Here is a 19428-nt window from a genome sequence, read left to right on the forward strand (position 1 = left end):
TATTAGCGCAAATTTGACAACTGGCAGAAAATAAAGTAATCGGAATAACAAAAAAGAAAAACTGAACGATTTACATGTAACATTCTTTTATAGTATATGATTTTTGGAAATAATTATCTTTATACAATTGCGAATTACTTGCACATGCGTAAGTCACTGCACATTCATGTTTGAGCCGAAAATTTGCCACTTCACTGTTTGGAGATAGAACACTTTTATTCCATACCTTCAGCAAGACCCGAGCGCTGTAGATAATCCTCGCCATTAGAGTGGTCGGGTTCCGGCTGTTATCTGCGCCAGGTTGAGTCTGGTTTTCGATAACACATGTCTTGTCGGGTTACTCTGCATTTCTCTTGTCATTGCGTTCGCGTCCACCTCATTTACATTATTCTTAGAGTATTCTTTGCACATATATATTTTATAGTACCGTTTATTTACAAATATTTAACTAGATTGTGGATATACAATTAATAATTTTTAGTTGCTTTTAGGTTACTTGGCATCAGGGCCGGATTTAAGATCTGGGTGGCCCGGGGCCCACTTGGGTGGGAGGCTCATTGATTCAAGGTGTTGCAATATGTAATGCAAAATCACAAAATGAAACGAACACAAGTTTATTTACCAAATTTATTCACGCAAATAATTCAGTTAGAATTATTTGATTTTTTTCATTAAAAAGTATAGTATAACATAACTTATAACACATACATATATTACAAATCAGCAAATGAATAGCATTATAAAACCATTATAATCCAGGCACTTTCCTTGATTTTTGTGCTGCAAAATCGCTTACGATGTTACCAAAGTCCAATTCACGCAGTATATCTGACTCGATGCTCATGATAGCCAAATTTACAAGTCGTTCCTGCTTCATGGATGTCCTTAATTGGTTTTCAATTAATTTTAGTTTTGAGGAGCGCTCGCCACTGCAGTTTGTTACCATAAAAATTAGATATATCCTTAAAGCTATCTCAATTTTTGGGAAAGTGTCCTGTACACCCTTTTTCATGATAAGCTTGTACATGAAAAGTTTGGCTCTTCGTCAGTGAATATATTGGCAAATGTTACAAAGTGACACAGTTCATCAATAAATGTAATATCCAAGTCATCTGAATAAGACCTGACGAGCTGCTCTGCTGCGGCCTTAAGCTCATCTGAAGACAGTTCTTTCATATGGCTAAAAAAGCTAAATTGGCTTGCTATATATTTATATGCCTGAAGACGTTGGTCAAGAGAAGTGATAAACTGATCAATAACAGGCAAGAAAGTTTCTGTTCTGTATTTTTCAGAAGGGCTGAGTTGTACTTCTTCCATGTGGCCATAATCCAATGGGTTAAGACGCACATTTTGGCGCTTATGTCGTGTTTTCATCTGAACATACTCTGTTGAACCAGATAGCTCTATGCCTTGCTTCTCATAAATTTCGAAGGAGTCACGCTTTGATGCGACATAGTTTTTCAAGCTGGTCAGTGATGCCACAGCTGTATTTAGATCGAGTTTTGCTTGTTGTAGATTTTTACTAGTAGCATCTGTTCTTTGCAGGATATCATTCTAAAAGGTGGTGTAAATACCAATTTCAAGCTGATTCATCTGTGTTAACAGTCCTTCTGCTTCACACCGTACACAGCCTTTTTCTTCTAAGTCATCCGCAATCTGTTTAAGTACATTCTTAATCTGCTGATAGTCGAGCTTACATCTTATTTTCAAGCAAATAATAATAGTTGTATAAAAATTAAATGAACTAAATATACCGTGGGATATTACTTTGCAAGGCATTTATTGGGGGATAAGTTTTACAGATTTTGCAGTTCCAGCACTTATAAGCACAGCACAAAATACGAATAATTACACAAAACTGTAAAGCTGATTTGTAAACAAAATACATAAGTTACAATAGTTTACCTCGCGGTTACATACAAATTGATAATATACCTACATAAAAATATTACATGTTTTTAAAGCTATCATGTTGTTTCATTACGTAGCATATAAAAGTACTAGCTGCAGTACCCGGCATTACCCGGGCTAAACACATGGAGCTTTATTGTCTGCGAGTTAAAGCAAACTGGATAACGCTATATGTCAGTGTGTTGGACATAGAGAAATGTCACATAATTACTGTTTGTATGTTTATGACCTATGATTTTTTGTTTATCCATGGTGATCGGTTATTTATTATTATAAATTATTAAGATCATTAATCGAAATAAAAACTATCATATCTCTCAAGTTGGAAAAAATTACACATAAATGCCAATTTTCATCGAAATCGGTTAACTTGGTGAAGAGTTGACTGGAAACAAACATCAGGACACTGGATTTATATATATTAAGATCTCTTGTTTGTATCCCATTTAACACTAAAATGCATTTTATATATAATGTATCACATATATAACACATGTATATTTCATGAATAGTAGTTACTGAAGTAAAAAGGTTTTTTCTTTATTACATAATAAAATACACAATATAAACTATTCATAACGTAATTTCTTCTTGCTTTTAGCATTCTCAGATGTAGTTTCTGCAATTGGCGTACTTTCTTTAGTCTTTGTGCTTTCCTTTAACCTTAAATCAAGGTAAAAAACACATGTTTTTATTAATAACACTGCCTGAAGCTATACACTGAAAACGACCCATGAAAACTATAAATAATTTGTGTACTTACTTATTTTCCTCTCTCCAATTTGCTAGATTTTTACCTCTATTCCGTTTTCTTCGCACAGACAAATGCAATTTACCACGAGCATTACCTTTTAAAAAACGTGCGTTTGTTTTCGCCATTTATAAATGAACATCCATTCATATATCCCGAGCTAACACAGCAACAGCAAGGAAAACGAAATCCGACTGCCTGTCAGTGTCACCCCACCCCTTTCGGTCCTTATCGTGGGACTGAGAAGTGTCGCCTATCGCGAGGGACTCAGAGCAATATCGGTCCAACACACAATATCAGGCGCACATGTTACGCTTCAAGCAGCTGGAATTTCTAGTAGCTATTTATCCCACTCTTAAGTTTATTTTGAAAGCTCTCCCCTTTATAACTATTGCTCTTTCACAAATACAAATTACCCAAAATATCTCATTCTAAGAAAAGCATGCAATGCAAGTGTACATGTATTTTAGTTTGCATAAACAAAAGTTAATTAAAAAGAAATATATCCTAAGATATACTGAATGGAATTTCTTTTTTAAACCAGCAGTAATATAGATACAAAAACAAGTTAGAGTTTGTCTAAAGTTCACTGTCATTAAAGATTTTACAATAAATAGTTCAACTCTATTTACATATCCATACATTTGCTCATTATAGAAAACATTTAACTAAACTAGCACCAATTACAGAATTCCTAGTTTTTTATTAAGAAAACATTCTGAATTTTTTAATGAATGTCTTTTAGTGACATAAAAAATTCCACATGTGCTTAAAAGTCTCTCGGTTGGAACACTAGTAACAGGTACACACATGTTACTTTGTAGCAGGAAGCATAGTTTCTGTTGTACAGAAATTATTTATTTGCCTTAACTTCTCTAAAACTGATATTTGCAACTGCATAGTTTATTCTAGTTATAAAACAAAATTGGTCCTTTTTTAGTTTATAAATGGAAAATAACCTCTCTTTTTTTTAACTTGTATTTTTAGGTAGTTTGTTATTGTTTGTTGACTACCTGTTAGTTGTTTAATTAAACATTAATTTACTAATTGAGGCTGGAAAATTTAACTATATTAAAACATGATTATATAAAATAAGATAATTTAATAATATCTAACTATGAAATATATTGATTCATGAAATGAGAAGTTAAAAAAATAATTTAAAAGTAAATGTGCAAGATTGCGAGACTATGTACATGGTTACAAAACAAAGAACATTCCAATACCAGCTTAATGTGTGCTGCAGTGAAAATTCACGTACCAAACATTTATACGGAAATGCGTTTCATGTGGTAACTTTGTGCGAGAAACACTAAAAGCAATTTATGTTAAGTGAAGCTCTATATTATTGAATTATTTTTTAAATAAAATTTTTAAATTTTAATGTAAGTTAATTAAAAAATGTCTGTCACAATATTACAAACATTTCTTTGCAGCTCAAGCGGTGGGTAATTTCCGTTTGTATTGGCAGCCATGCTCTAAAAAATCAAGTTTTCATTCTTTCAAACTTTACCGTGATGGTGATATATTTATTTACTATGTATTATATTCAAGAACGTTAAAAAAAAACACAGAATGTTTGATGTTTGAAGTTTGATATGTACTACTGGCACATGTAGCTAAAAAATGATGCAAGTTCAAAGTATGTAGTTGCACAAAAATGAAAAGGGTACTCATGGATTTTTAGGTTATGACAGACACTTTCATTTTTCAGTAATATCGGCCGAAAATTAACATGCGTATTGTGAATTTGCAGAAATGCATATTCAACTAAATACCTATCTGCAAAATCTGCTTCTGCAGATTCGTATCGGCACAGCTCTACTTTGTACCCTTCATAATCACATCATTGACATTAGAAGAAGGAAGCCATCTACCATAAATAAACATGATACTATCTTACAGTATCTTAGCTAGTATTGCTAGAATTTTATTTTATTCCCCCCCCCCCCCCTCCCCAAATTAATAAGGAAATGGAGGTGAATAGAGATTACAAATAATAATAATTTAGATGAAAATTATAATAGTTTGTTTTGTTGTAAATGTTTTTCCATCCAAATTAATTATGGCTCAATACATGCATACTATATGCCAGCCAATACAACACTTTAAAAAAAAATTATTTTTTTTCAAAAAAATGTTTATAAAAAAGCAAATATGGTATATTTTCACACTTTAGACTGTTGTTGGAGGTCTTCAACTTTGCAACATGACAAGATGGAAAAACCCTTGAAATACTAAATGTTATGACAGATAGCCGTTGCCATTTCAGACTCAGGTGTTTGTAGAAGTGCTGTGTGGCTGTTTATTTACACTGTTTAATACTTTTTTTTAGGGTTTGGTTCGAGCCCTGGTTTTGGATCAACCACACAGTCAGGTGGACTGTTTTCTAAACCACCTCAATTTGGAGCGCTTGCAACTACTTCAAGTACAGGATTTTCTTTCAATACTACCACTACTGCAAACCCATTTGGGGCTGCTGCTCAGGCAAAGCCTTTCGGAGGTATGTTAGTTGATACCTGTTTCATGTCTATTGCTACCATTCTTCCAAATTTATTGTGCTTTGTCTCACAAACTGTTAAGAAATATTTTTTTTAAATAGGAATTGTTAATTGTCAAATTAAAATAAGGTTATTAATATAATTTTTCTTTTGTGTGTACTAATTTTACTAGGAATTTTTAGCATGTTGGGTTGAAACTAGCAGTTATTGATATTTAATAGTTAACTACATATACTCATGTTTAAAAAAATTGTATTTAATTTTATAAAACATTTGGACACATTAAAAGCACAGTAAATATGTAAAAGTAGTTTTTAAATTTGTCATGTGTGTAATGTGTAGCTTAATATAACTGATTTATACACTTTCAGTGACTAAATAATTAATTTTTGCAAAAAAAAAAATTTGTTTCAGCTGTGGCACCACAGCAGAGTAACTTATTTGGAACACCTGCATCACAACCTTCTACAGGATTTGGAACAACTAATTTTGGGTTCAGCACTCAGCCTAATCAGGTATATCATCAGAAAATGTGGGAATTGTGAAACTTACCAAAGCAGCAGCAGTTCTTCAATAATGTACTTCACTTCATTTGAACCACTACAGGCTTTTTTTCTAAATTATTGATTTGAAAAATTTTATTCTAGGTTTTCTTATAATGTACAGTTTAATCTACATAATACAAGTAGATTCATTTGTTCCAAAATTTTCAATGCTTTTGGCAGTTTATTTTATCATTCATTCAGATCAAACTTTACCCAAATACGTAGTTTGTTAACACTGGTATTTAAAATCTAAGTTGCAACTTTAAAGTTAAATAAAAATTTTTTTTCTGTTCTAAGGAAGATTGTGGTTTAATGCAAGAATTATTATTTTTTCTCCAGAGTATTGGCCTGTTCAACCAAAATAAGCCATTCAGCCTCAATACAACAAGTACAGGATTTTCCTTTGGTCAGAACACAGTTACCAACACTGGAAGCTTGTTTGGGGCAAAACCAGGTGGCACAACAAGTTTTGGAACATTTGGAAGCACTCCATCCACTGGTTTTGGAGCTACTGGTACATCTTTGTTCAACCAGCCCTTCAAACCGGCATCTACAGGATTTACTTTCAATCAGACAGGTGCTACTAACACAGGTGTGTGCAAATATTTACCTTGGGTTTGTTGAATTATTTAGGGCGTATCTGGGTCAAAAAATTCATGAAAGTCATTAATCAAATGAAAGGTAATGAAAGTCAGTGCTGTATATGGTTGAAATACACTGTGTGTAGACAAAAATAAAGTACAGTAAAACCTTGGTATAACAAACTTGAAGGCACTGATATTATGTGTGTTTGTTATAGCGAGGTTCCTTTATAATGAGGTGAATTCAAAACCAACGAACAAATGATTTGTGATACAAAGGGTTTTTTCTGTAGCCATCATTATTTCAAAAAACACAGAAGTAATAGTAGGTACTCAGTATATAGATACAGTATACACGAAGTACTTACCTACTTTTTAATACATGCTACAGAGTCCTCGAGCAGAGCAAATGAAGATTAAGCAAACCAATCCGATTTGATTACAGTACATAAGTATATTTTATATTACGTAATAATGCTGTTGGGAAAGAATTGTTGACAGCGTTGAATTTGGAATGCCAAATCTTTTAGCTATTTCTGCTTTTTTACCTCCTTGATCTACTGCGTGTAGATTTTCCAGTTTCGTTGTAAGAGAAATTCCTTTTCGTTTTTTTTTATCCATTTTACGAACACTAACAATAAATTACTGAAAGTTAAGTCTCATTTATTACCGCACGAGATTTTTCCAACCATAACCTATTTACAAGCGAACAAATTTAACCCAGAAAAACTTAATCTCTAAACAAGATACATAACTGGTTAAATAATTTATTTCCCCCTATAACATGGAACAAAAACAACTTTCTAAACCTACAGGTTTTAATTAAGAAACACTTTCACAGAATCTGTATCCGTTATCGGCATTCATTACAACACGGATAAACGATCACACATTTTCACAGAACAATGATGTAAATTGTTCACGTGATGAAATTTTCTAGGCAGTTTCGGAAGATGGATTAATCGAAGTACAATAGCTTATGTTGGTAGTCAAAGTGCGTTTCAGTACGTCCGTAACTCTTACTTCTATGGCCAATCAGTTGTAAGATGGCGGCAGTATTGTTTACTTGCCAAAGCGTAATTTATTTACGAAGCAAAATTGAAAATTTATGACAATCCTACAAAAATATTTTAAAGATTTTTCCATTTTACCTTTGCTGTAGCAGGTGTTTTTGGCGTGCATCCAAAAAATGCTTGGTTATTAGGATTACATAGCGATTTGGCGGTACTTAACATTTGCTTCGTTATACCGAGGATTTCGTTATAAAGGAGTTCGTTGTGCGAGGTTTTACTGTATGATGCCAATGGGATTGATATGAAACCAATGGCAGATAAATGCTGTATTTGTGCCTGTTTATTTGTTGCATAGTTTGCAGCATCAAGTTCAGTGGAAGCAACTAGCTTTGTGGTCTGGTTACTGGCTGGTTCCAATTTCTTAAAGAGAATGTTGAAAACACATCTTCCACCTTTGTCAGTTGTTTCATCGCAAAGGACACAAATATCTTTACCTTCAAAATCTTTCTTAATGTCATTTTCAATTTTTTCGCCTAACTTGGGGATATATGTTCTACGAAGGGAACTAGCGGAAGGAATATCCCCACCTCCCTTAACATTTTTGTTTATCCAGTCACGGAATTTACTGTCATCTAACTTTTCAAGTGGTATGTTCGCTGAAATAAATGCTTCTGTGGTTTCCAAAATGAAAATTTCCCTGTCATATTTCATCTTCTTTCCAACTATAGCTACCTCTTCCAGTGTTGCAAGGCATTTGTTGCTGGTACCCGGGACTACCTAACCTTACTTTAATGTGATGTTTGTAGGGTTGTGCGAGAATGAGATTTAGGCCTCGAGAAATTTTCGAGAAAGAAAATATTTTTCTCGCGAGAAACGAGACTAGAATGAGAAATTTTTAAATAATCAAGAATTACTGTAGATATCACTTTCAAAATACATTGTTCTGTACATAAAACTGTTGTTTATCATATAGAATGTCAATTTAGTTGCCTGTGCACAACTGACATGCACCACACGTTATGTAAGCCTACACTAAATTATAAATAAACATTCACTCACTTAGGTAAATGTCTAGTAGCTAACATGTTAATTGTGGTTCCCGTTGACTTATCGCCACTTTTTGTGTAATACTGCCACACTGATATGTAGGGACCCCAGAAAATGGTAAATAAAACTGGCTCATTTCGGTGTAAAAAAATGACAAAAGCGGTGCAAAAAATTGATGTAAAAATAAGCAAGCGGTGCAAAAAATCGGTGTAAAAATAAGGAATCGGTAGAGACCCCAAAAAATGGTGAAAAAATTATGCCATTGGCTGTGTAAAAAAAAACCTCATAGCGGATAGGCACTCCAAAGTAGCAGACTCTGCCTTACATCGGCCCTTTTTGTCTGTCGTTTCATCACACAAGAATACAATCTGTTTGTCTTCTACAGCATGCCTTACTGCTTCCTTATTTGCCTGGCCAATTTTTGGGACATAAGTTTCTCCAAGAGTGTTGGCTGATGGCAAATCCCCTGCACCTTAAATGTATACATAACTTACAATATGCTTATAAATAGGTAGCATTTATAAGGTTATCGCTGAAAATATTAATGGGCTAATTTACTCAAAACAATTCTAAGCCAAACCTAACCTAACCTTTCCTTTTCAAGATTACTGCTGGATTACAGAGTCAAACCATCAATAAATCAGTCAAAAATATCTTGTGGTGTGCTCACCATTTCACAATGCAATCCAACCTATTTAAGTGTTTGCTAATCTGAGGTACTTGCATATTTATTTGAAGTAAAGGTAAGTTGGGCCTAAAGGTAAGTTAATTGATAATATTGTAGGCCTACATATGCTTATGAACTTTTATTAGAGGGTAAAAACATTTCTAAATAAATAAGGCTAACCTTCAACATGGGTGTTAAACCATTCCCTCATAGCTGGATGATCAGCTTTTTCCAAAGGAATGTTAACCTACAGCATTATATTAACAAAATCAGAAACAAATTCTTGTTTTCTGCACTTTCAAGCTTGTTTGCTTTATTCACGCTGTCGCCTATCGAGATTTGTTTAGACACGGTAGAATTTTCTTGACAAAATAATGTCTTTTCTGTTTTGTTTCGTGTGTGTCATTTGCCACATGTTTTTTGCACGTGTCTTTTTGTGTCCAATCAACCCGCACGTTGCAGAACTTGCACATCATAATTTTGACCCGCTGATCAAAAATATAAAATCCATCCGATTTCATCTTTTTTTTCGCGATCAAACATTGTCGAAGTTTTCGGCGTCTTAGCCATATCACAAAACTTACAAAATGTGGACGGTATTTGTAAACACTCATAGATATGTGCACGCAAAAATGACTGCCATCTTAGCTCCATGCAATTAAATTAGGTTAGAAAAATCGACACCAGTGCGCCTTGCGGCAGAAACAACCATTATTCAAAACACGAAAACTGGACAGTCAATTTTGTTATGTTGGTAGTGCGGACATATCGATTGTTGACATTTGTTAGATTTTGTTTTCATTTGCGATGGCAATATTTACTGCTTGTAAACAGAGTAATAAAAATACGTGGATTTCAGTAACGTTTCAAAACAAAGATAATATCAAGGCACTAGTCTTTCAGTCTATGTTTATGATGGCGTAAATAAATACAACTTGCGACATAATGACATTATTGTGTGCGAAAAATCGTGAATTTCGCGACTATGTCGAAATCATAGGAAAGTCGCAAAATTTGTTTAAAGTATCAAATTTTCGTGTTATTTCGTGAATTTCGCCTTTCACCATTTTTCGGGGTCTCTACTGATATGTCCACATCTTCCATTTTACCGTCAAAGTTTAATTTGACAACAAAGTTTACTTCTGTTAAACTGTTCTATTCTCGCAACACTTTTTTTTCCACTTGGTTACGCCGCAGTTAGAGATAAAGCAGTATTAGGAAATTATTCTCATATTCCTAATAACATTTTACAGGCATCACATTATTTATTCATACCCGCAGAGTAGGTTGCGTAAACGGGAAACTCTGGTACTGTAATGAAAACAGAGAAATTGATACTAGGGAGGCTTTGGCGGGATTCATTACTCGTGACATCTTACGACTGAGTGAAACAAAGGTGGACAAGGAAATGGGATGAACATACTATTTATTCTGCCTTTTCAACGGGTTTGAACACACACATTCACGTAATTTTACGTAATACAAGGGCGTGAATTGTTCTGCGTGTTCAATCCATTCCTTTACATTCCAGTCCATGTAATAATCACATAACTTGCGCAGTCTTTTATTGGAAATGAAATAAGAAACGGAACAGCGAAGCAGACTCGGTCTGGCAGAATGACCACCATTCCCTTTTGTTCGTTAAAAAGTAAATTTTGTATTTTGCCATAATAATCAACATTTCAGTATGCTATTAAACATTACCGAACAAAATATTATTACTAAATTAAAGGTAATGCTTTTTATAACTTTACCGTAATAATGTGTATGTAAACAAAACCAATTTTGTAGGTTAGGTTCGAACGTATTTTATTATGTATTACGCTTACGTAATTTAAAAATTAAATACGGCAGTTTTTCTTTCAGGATAAATTGGAATTTCATATGACAGTTTTTATTCACAGTTTCGGTTATTGATAAAGGTTTTGGATGGTTGACTATCAGCTAGTTTAATATCTCTTAATGATTTCATCATGTTTGCTTTGTGTTCTGCCAAATCATTTTTCGTCCAAACAGGCAGACGGGTTTGGTATTTTTAAAACATTTAAACTAAAATAATGGCAGTGTGTATGTAATGTTCAACATATAAAAATACAACTATAAATATCAAATTTAGTTTCCATTCCAAATTGAGTTGTTACCGGTACCAAAAAAAATTCTCGTTTTTTTTTCGAGAAATTATTTTTCTCGCTCGCTGTTCGAGAATGCAATATTTCTCGAAATTTTTCTCGAGGTTCGAGATCTCGCACAACACTAGATGTTTGCCTTGCACATGTTTGACAACATGTCTTTCATGGTCCACTCTACAATTACACCATTTGCAAAGCAAAATTTTGTTTGAGGTATACAACCCTTCAGATTTGAACTCTGCTGCACGCGACTCGGGGATGGCTTTAATTTTTGGCATCGCGGTAAAGAAAATCACACTCAATACTACCTCATGCTGCATGAGGTAGTATTGAGTGTGTTTGTATGAGTCATGCACAATGATATAACCTCCACAGATACAACACAGACCACACTATAATCACCAAATATAATTGTTTTTGAACATAAACATGAATATGACGAATCAATTTTATTCCATGCAGTAAATAGTGGATTGATCACTAAATCGATATATCGATAAGTGTTACAACTGCGCAAATGTATGGTTAATATTCCAATATCCGTGTCTTTTGGAATCAAACGTTCCACTGCGATTTAAAAATTTCAATTAATTTTATTTCACTTAGGTCTCTGTTTTTAAAAAATTCAATCTCATTATTTACGTAACATTTTTTGTAGTTTAGAACACATTCTCACTGGAGCATTGCTAGCAACACAATTGTCAAGCAGTCTGGCTATATACCGCTTCGCTGGCCATAATCTTGACTGAAGCCATGATGGCTGCCGTATTTACATTTCAGTTGCCGAAACAAAAATATTATTTTTATACTCTTAGTATGCCCAACATTGTATTATTTACTTAACATAAATTATTGGCAAGTTTGCATACATTGTTTGTCGGTTGACTTAGTTTTCTTTTTTAATTTGTTCCCTCGCGAAACGATCTACCAAGGTAATGTACATAACCAATTTTCGTAGTTTTTCGCGAGAGAGGCCATTTTTCGCATTTTGTTGTTGTTTACCACAATATTCACATAATTTCGTGAAAATTCGCGTAAAAATCATTACATCATTTTTTCTCGTCTCTAATCATCAACTTAAACTAGTAACAGTTCGCACTCTTAAGTTGAACTGATATATTGTAAACTTCAATATTAAATCATTACATACTTTAATAACATTTTTGATTCAATAAAATTAAATAGTTGATAACACGGGTCTGCAAAATTTTTTTTTTAAGTTTTTTGTTAAATGGTTAATATTTGTTTTAATTGTCTTAAAAGTAATAGAAAACGGTATTCATATGATATATACCACGTCACATTTATCAGATTTAGATATAGTATTTGAATACGAAAAAGAACAAAACAAAAATTTAATAAAATGAATGAGAATCATTTTAGAATATTTTTATAAAGTTTTATTGAGTCTGTAGCTATTAAAATACAACATTAAGGTATACATGAAGAAAACAATAATGTTTTATTTTTGACAAAAAGCTGCGTTTTGTTGGTTTTCCTTTATGATTTTTTATTTCATCTCTGTGTATCATCCAGCAATAGTCCGCCATCATATTAACATCCCAACGGCCTTGATATCTTCTTTCCATCTCTTTTATGTCCTAATGAAACCGTTCACATTGTTCTTCACTGTAGTCGCCTAGATTTTATGGGAAACAATCAATGTGAGACTTCAAAAAATTAATTTTCAGACTCTTATTACAGCCTAAATTTTTATAGGCATTTTAACATTTCTTGGCCAAATTTTTATACACAGGATCTTTTGTGTTGCCTAGAAACTTAGATATGACATTTTTAAACCATGCCAGGCATTTCGTTCCAAGGTTGTCATCACTTTTTCAAATTCTGTATCCCTAATCAGTTTCCTGATATCAGGTCCCGTAAATATTCCCTCTTTCAACTTCGCATCAGAAAAGCTAGGGAAACATGAACAAAGATACTTGAAATTATTTCCATCTTGTTGTAATGCCTTTACAAACTGTTTGATCAAACCAAGTTTGATGTGAAGTGGTGGAAGCAATATTTTTTCGGGATCCATCAAGCTCAGATTGATGACATTTTTTACTCCAACTTTCAATTCCATTCTAATTTTCTAGTGATGGGATTTTCGATACTTCGATACCTCGATACCTTCGATACTTGACGGTATCGAAAAGTATCTAGTATCGAAACTGTAAGTTCAATACATTTTTTCGATACCGGAATGCTTGTTCATGTGTATTGAATTAAGTTTTGAGTCGCCATCGTACAAAATACAACTACAGTAGAACCTCGATGATACATTCCCGTTTCATACATTTTCCCGTGTCATACGCCGATTAATTTTGATCCCGCCGAAAGTACTATATTTACAATGGTTTACTTTCCCGGAACATAACATTTATAAAATCATTAATTTCCCGTTTCATACGTTTTTACGAAGCGGAAAAGTCCTAAAATTCACAAATTTTTTTGTTATATTCCTCCTGATAAACTACGTTTTAATGCTTTTATTTTGAAAAAGTTCATTGTTTACCTTTGCAAACGTAAGAAAATAACTTTATCCTACCATAGATATGGATAGTATCAGGAAGACTGTGCACTTCGCTAGTAGCATCTATGGCCAGCACCAAGCGAGACTAGTGGCGCAAACTAGCAATGATTATGAAAATGGTGCACACGCTTTACCAAGGCACGGATTTCATATTTTGTACATTCATTAATCTTAATCTTTGAACTGAATATACTCGTTTGTTATTGTTTTCTTACGATAGGATTGTTTTTGTATTTTACATTTCTCAAGTTAAAATTTTATTGAAAATTGTTCTTTTGCATAAAGTTGTTTGTAAAGTGAAACAAACAAGCAAAAATTTCTGATTTTCTTTTTCAATAGCCTAATTTTTTTAATTTCTTATTTAGGCTTGGTGACTTTTCCCCCCTCCAAGAAAGGTTTTCATAACATTTTGTAAGGCCACTGTTTCTCATGTCAGCTTTACTTGATTATGGACTGTATTTTACATTTCTTGTGGTTTAATTATATGTATATATAATGATGAATTAATATCTTACATTAATATAATGAAATTATTTACACATTATGTATTTAAGTTTAATCTGATATTGTGCTGGTATGCTATATTGAATTTATATAGTTTAAAACTAATTTATGTTATTTGTAATAATTGTTACTTAATGGGAAAATATTTTTCCCTGGAGTATCAAAAGTATCGAACTGAAAAAACAATACAGAATCGAGTATCGAAAGTGTGGTATCGTCCCACCTCTATAATTTTCCAATCATTTTTTTTCCAATATAAATTTCTTGCTCTACTGTCCCATTCACAAATATAACAGGGGAATTTTGTGTAGCCTTGCTGTTGACCAAGAAGCATGCATATGATTTTTAAGTCACCGCAAACTAACCATTTGTGTTCTGTGTATTTTATTTTCTCCAAAACAATTTTCAAGTTTTCGTAAGTTTCTTTAAGATAAACTGAATGAGCTACAGGTATCGATGCAAATTTATTGCCGATATGCAAAAGGACAGCCTTTAAACTTCTTTTTGAAGAATCTAAAGAGTCGCCATTCTTGTGTATTGTATTCAATATTGAATTTTTGTATTAAACCGCCAATATCACAGCAAAATACTAAATTATCCTCTTTCTTAAAATACTCCAAAAATTCTTTTTCTCTGCTTCGATACCAGTAAAATGTAGTTGCAGCATCTAATAAATTGTTTTCTTTTAGTCGAGAACCGAGAAGTTCTGCAGCGTCCTTAGGTAATCCAAGATCCTATACCAAATCATTCAGTTCTTGCTGTTTTAAAGTTCGAGGGGCATTTGTAGGATGAAAAATTTCACCACTGCTTTGCAGATGATCACTTTGTTCTGAGTTTTGTGATAAAGGCGTTTCGAAGCTGTTAGTGTTAGTAGGAACTGGTATGGGTAATTCGGGTCCATGTGGAACTGGCTTTGTTACAGACGAAACATCAGGGTACACAATTTTGGCACGGTTTTTAGAATTATATCCTGTTACATTGGTCAGACAAAAATAACTATCATCTGTATGATTTTTTAATTCCCGCCACAACATAGGAATACCGAATGACAATGATTTTGATTTACCATAAGTCCACTGTCTTAACACTCCAACACATAGCCGGCATACTGTATGCGGAACCCACTGTTTCTCTTGGTAACATAACCTCATTCTGAAGTAAGCATTTATTACAAATTCTGTTATTTTTAATCTTTGCTTAACTATTGTATATTGTCTGCAAATATAGCAAAATACATTTGGATTGTTTTTGCAACTCTGAGGAGCCATAGTTAAAGATTTAATAAAAATCTTTTACTACACATTTTTTTTGCAGTTTAAACCACTATGATTTTTTTTGATACTTTTTCTCACAGGGGAAAGGCAGGTTAGTAACAATAGATTATAGGATGGTCGGTGATACAGTGTAGAATAAAAATATAGATCATGGAATCAATTTTGTAAAAAAAAAAAAAAAAAAAAAACTTGATCAAATGAACTATTATATATTTATCTATATGCAAAAAGAATGTGACGTGATACGTTAAAACAAAGTTTATATTTGCTATATACAGACCAACATTACATGTTTGTGATAAATTTATTTAAAAAACTTTTTCATCGCAGATCTGTGTAATCATCACAATTATGAGTATTTCTATAAATGTCATAATTTTGTATATTGTAAGTTATTTTGTATTCACATTATATTATAAAAATATAATTTCATTATATGTAGAGTTTGAGTTATTGATAATTATTATATTTTACAATTTCTTGTTAAGACACCCAAATTATGTTAAGTTTTTAAATATATATTTATATTGCTATATTCTATTCATAGACCAGAAGTACACATTTCATTCCTTTGCTGTTATAAGGGAATCAGTACCAGTTAATCTTACACATGTACTGCCAAATCATATATTTGTCATTGTTTTTAAAGTTGAGGAATTTTTACAATGTAATGATCCTTGGTGCCTGTGTTTGCTAATTCGTGACTAAAATAATGTATGAGCACCAAGTCAGAACCTAAGTGGTTTGGAATCCTCTAAAATTTTGGTATTCTCCCCTCTTTAAATAGATATTGTAATAGAAATATGTACATACCTGTGTGACAAAGTAATTGAGTATGAGGTGTTTATGTTGAAACCTTGGTCCAGGTGGTTTGAATCTGGGAGGGCAGCCATCACTGTTCAATAACCCAGCAAACAAGCCTGGAGGTCTTTTTGGCACCACTGGAAGTCTTTTTGGCAGTGGTGGCCTCGGCACTGGATCCACTTTTGGCACAGGAACAGGGCTGGGTGGATCCGCCCTTAACTTCGGGACAACCACAATGCTTGGAGGGTACGTATCTCAGCATGTTAGTCTAACTTGGTCACTCAAAGTAGAAAATATGTCCCTTCTGGCATAGCAATGTGAGGAGTAAAACAAAAAAGAGAATGTATCTCAATTTAAAAAAAAAGTAATTGAATCACTGTATTCTTAAGTAGCTACTTTTTATGAGACCACAAAAAAATGTGGTATGATCAGTATGTCTACTGGCCCATGAACGTTCTGATAGAAAAGAAAAATGGAGCCTGCTGACACAGTGGTAAGACACTGGAATAGCATTCCAGATGATCCTAATTTTGATTTCCAAAACCACTGCAAGAATGCTGGGCTAGTTTATAAGTAATGGGCCATGGCCATTTTATTTTCAAATATCCCTGTTTAGTTTTGTGTGTTATCATTAATGATATTGAAAAATAAAATTTATATAATGTTCATAAATTTTGAAAGCATTTCTAGATGCATCCCTGTTTGTATATGTTCCTCAGACATCCCCCCCCCCCCCACCCCTTTTACTCTACAATTAGAAGTTGGAGAATTTTACAGTATTTTTAACATATCTAACGGCTATGAAAAAAGTGATGCATCTTTAATTTCACTTAGGTAGCACCAACTGATTTTGTTGAGCCCTTTATGTAATGTGAAGACGTTAAAACATTAACCAGAATTCATGCTCTACTGGAGGTAAGAAAAAAGGTGTTTTTATGATTAAGTTTGACACAGGAACATTTTTGTCTCTAGGTGCACGGTGGATCTACATACATGTCATAAAAAATGTTAACTTTTTATAATTGAAAAATAGAATTTGTTGTGCTGTCAATATTTGTTTTTACACCCAAGGGATTTAAATTTTGATCAAATTAGCAATTCTTGTGGTCGCCATCCTTGAAATGTTAATGTGCTCAGAATCTCCATTTTAGGGTCTAAAAAGACCAATTGTATCACTAAATAGTTCTGAGAAGTTAGGTGTGAAAGTAATTTCCTAGAGAAGTGACTATTCCTTGTAAAAAAAACATCTGAAAATGGTATGTTTTACAAATATATATCCTTGATTAGCTCACAAACCTGACCCAACAAACAGTTCAAATTATTTTACAGTATTTTAAAAGGAAAGCTTAACAGCCAAATCTTTTCGGTAAAAATACAGTAAGCTTTCAGAATGCTTGTGTAGTGGGGCAATGTGACATGTATTTCGGGCTACCCGTGTTCATGTCTTTCTAACGTCCCTTTAAGCCTCTTGTGACACATAAAAAAAATGCACTGCACCCAATTGGAAAGGACATGGTTGAAAGAAGGTCCAGACTTTTTTTCCTTCATATTTTTCACTAGGAGGTGGTGATGATCATTTTAACTAAAAGGTGAGCTGTGGCAAAATAACTCAAGCTCAATATTTTTTGTACTTTTAAATTAAAAAAAAAAAAAACTACGATTATTTATACGTAGTTGTATACTACCCATGAACTGTAGGTTTTCCTAACAATTTTTCAGCCCTGCATCACAATAATGTGTGTGTCTCCTCTTTTAATAGACCTTTGTTAACCTGATGTTTACATTCATTACCCATTATAATACATAGCTTGCAATTGCTTTGGTGTGCTGCTATATTTTTTATAATTTACTTAATCTTATGTAAACAGATATTTACATTTTATTCAAGCAATATTTTATTTGTGGGGTGCCTAAATTAAATACTGACCCAGCGAAACGGAAGTTCATTTGTATTACTTCTACTAGATATTGCTGCATCACAGTATGCAAGTACAGTGCTGCTCCAAGCATCTAGTGAGACATGAAGCAACTATGCTAATTAAAAGCTAAATTTCTAGCACAGTGATTAATGGGTGCTATTTGCAGTTGCTTCTCCATGTTTATCAGCAGAGTGAAATATACATATTCACAGAAATGTAATTTAATTTGAAAAATATTGTTTTTACTTCTTTGAGAACTGTATTGTTAGTGTTTGTGTGTGTTTGTTTAATTTTTAAGGTATATTAGTTTTATTTGATTAAATATACGTGGTTGTTTAATGTGTAAATTCTCATACGGACACATTTCTAATGTATCAGTCTGTTCTGCTACTGCAGTTTTGCAAGTATGAACTCGTAACCAGCGCTTGTTGACCTTGTTTCGGTGAGGTTAAATTCTGTATAGTGTGTGCACGTGTAGTTGAATATCAATATTGATAGCATGCTGATTGCATGCAGCATGCTTGTAATCTTTCTTGATTTCACGCTCAGGTTATGGTATTTGTTAATTTATTTAAAATTGATACACCGTCGTAGGGTCTCTTATTTTGTGATAATTATTTGCACTTAATATTGAATAAATAAGAGTGGGATAGAATCCTAAACTTTTTTTATAAAAACAAAAGTTTTGAATCATAAAGTTAATTTCAATCCCAAGGTTGTCGATGCAGAAATTTTGGAAATACTTCTATTCTACCTTTTGTATTGTGCACAAAAGTCTTAGTTAATTTAAATTAAAATTAGTTTTTTTCTACAAGAAATTTAATGATTTTGTTTGATTTTGCTAAGAAAAAGTTACCATTAGTCAATTTATTCATGCATACTATTGGCAAACTATGAAGGAGAGAATATATTTTTTTTCTCAGCTAAGATTTTTTTTATAGTGTCCCTTGAAAATTATTGTCTTAACAGAGTTTCATTTTTCTATGTAATCAGAAGTTACTAAAAGAAGAATTTTGTGTGATGCAACTGCAGCATAATATCATTTTTATTCTGACTTGTTTATAAGTTTTTTAAAATTATTATTATTACATGTGTTTACCTTATATTTACTAAGTATTTATTAATATTTTTTAAATTGTATATATCTGACAAGAAAATTTCATTTAATGCTTATAACATTGCTAGTAAAAATTTATCTTGTAGCTTTTGTGCAGACTATAAAGTGACAAATACATATCTTAAATAATTC

At 32.8% G+C, this 19428-nt stretch overlaps 1 protein-coding gene across 2 annotated transcripts in view; it reads left to right on the plus strand.

The window, feature by feature from the left end:
• LOC134541911 (nuclear pore complex protein Nup98-Nup96) overlaps positions 1-19428 on the plus strand; it is a 182432-nt gene that overhangs the window by 59834 nt on the left and 103170 nt on the right. For both annotated transcript variants that reach the window (XM_063385654.1, XM_063385655.1), the window contains exons 6-9: positions 4998-5165; positions 5578-5678; positions 6048-6300; positions 16323-16506. In XM_063385654.1, the coding sequence (XP_063241724.1) occupies positions 4998-5165; positions 5578-5678; positions 6048-6300; positions 16323-16506 (706 nt within the window). The remainder of the gene's footprint in view (positions 1-4997; positions 5166-5577; positions 5679-6047; positions 6301-16322; positions 16507-19428) is intronic.

The sequence above is a fragment of the Bacillus rossius genome (genome assembly GCF_032445375.1).
Source record: "Bacillus rossius redtenbacheri isolate Brsri chromosome 4 unlocalized genomic scaffold, Brsri_v3 Brsri_v3_scf4_2, whole genome shotgun sequence".
Classification (NCBI taxonomy): domain Eukaryota; kingdom Metazoa; phylum Arthropoda; class Insecta; order Phasmatodea; family Bacillidae; genus Bacillus; species Bacillus rossius.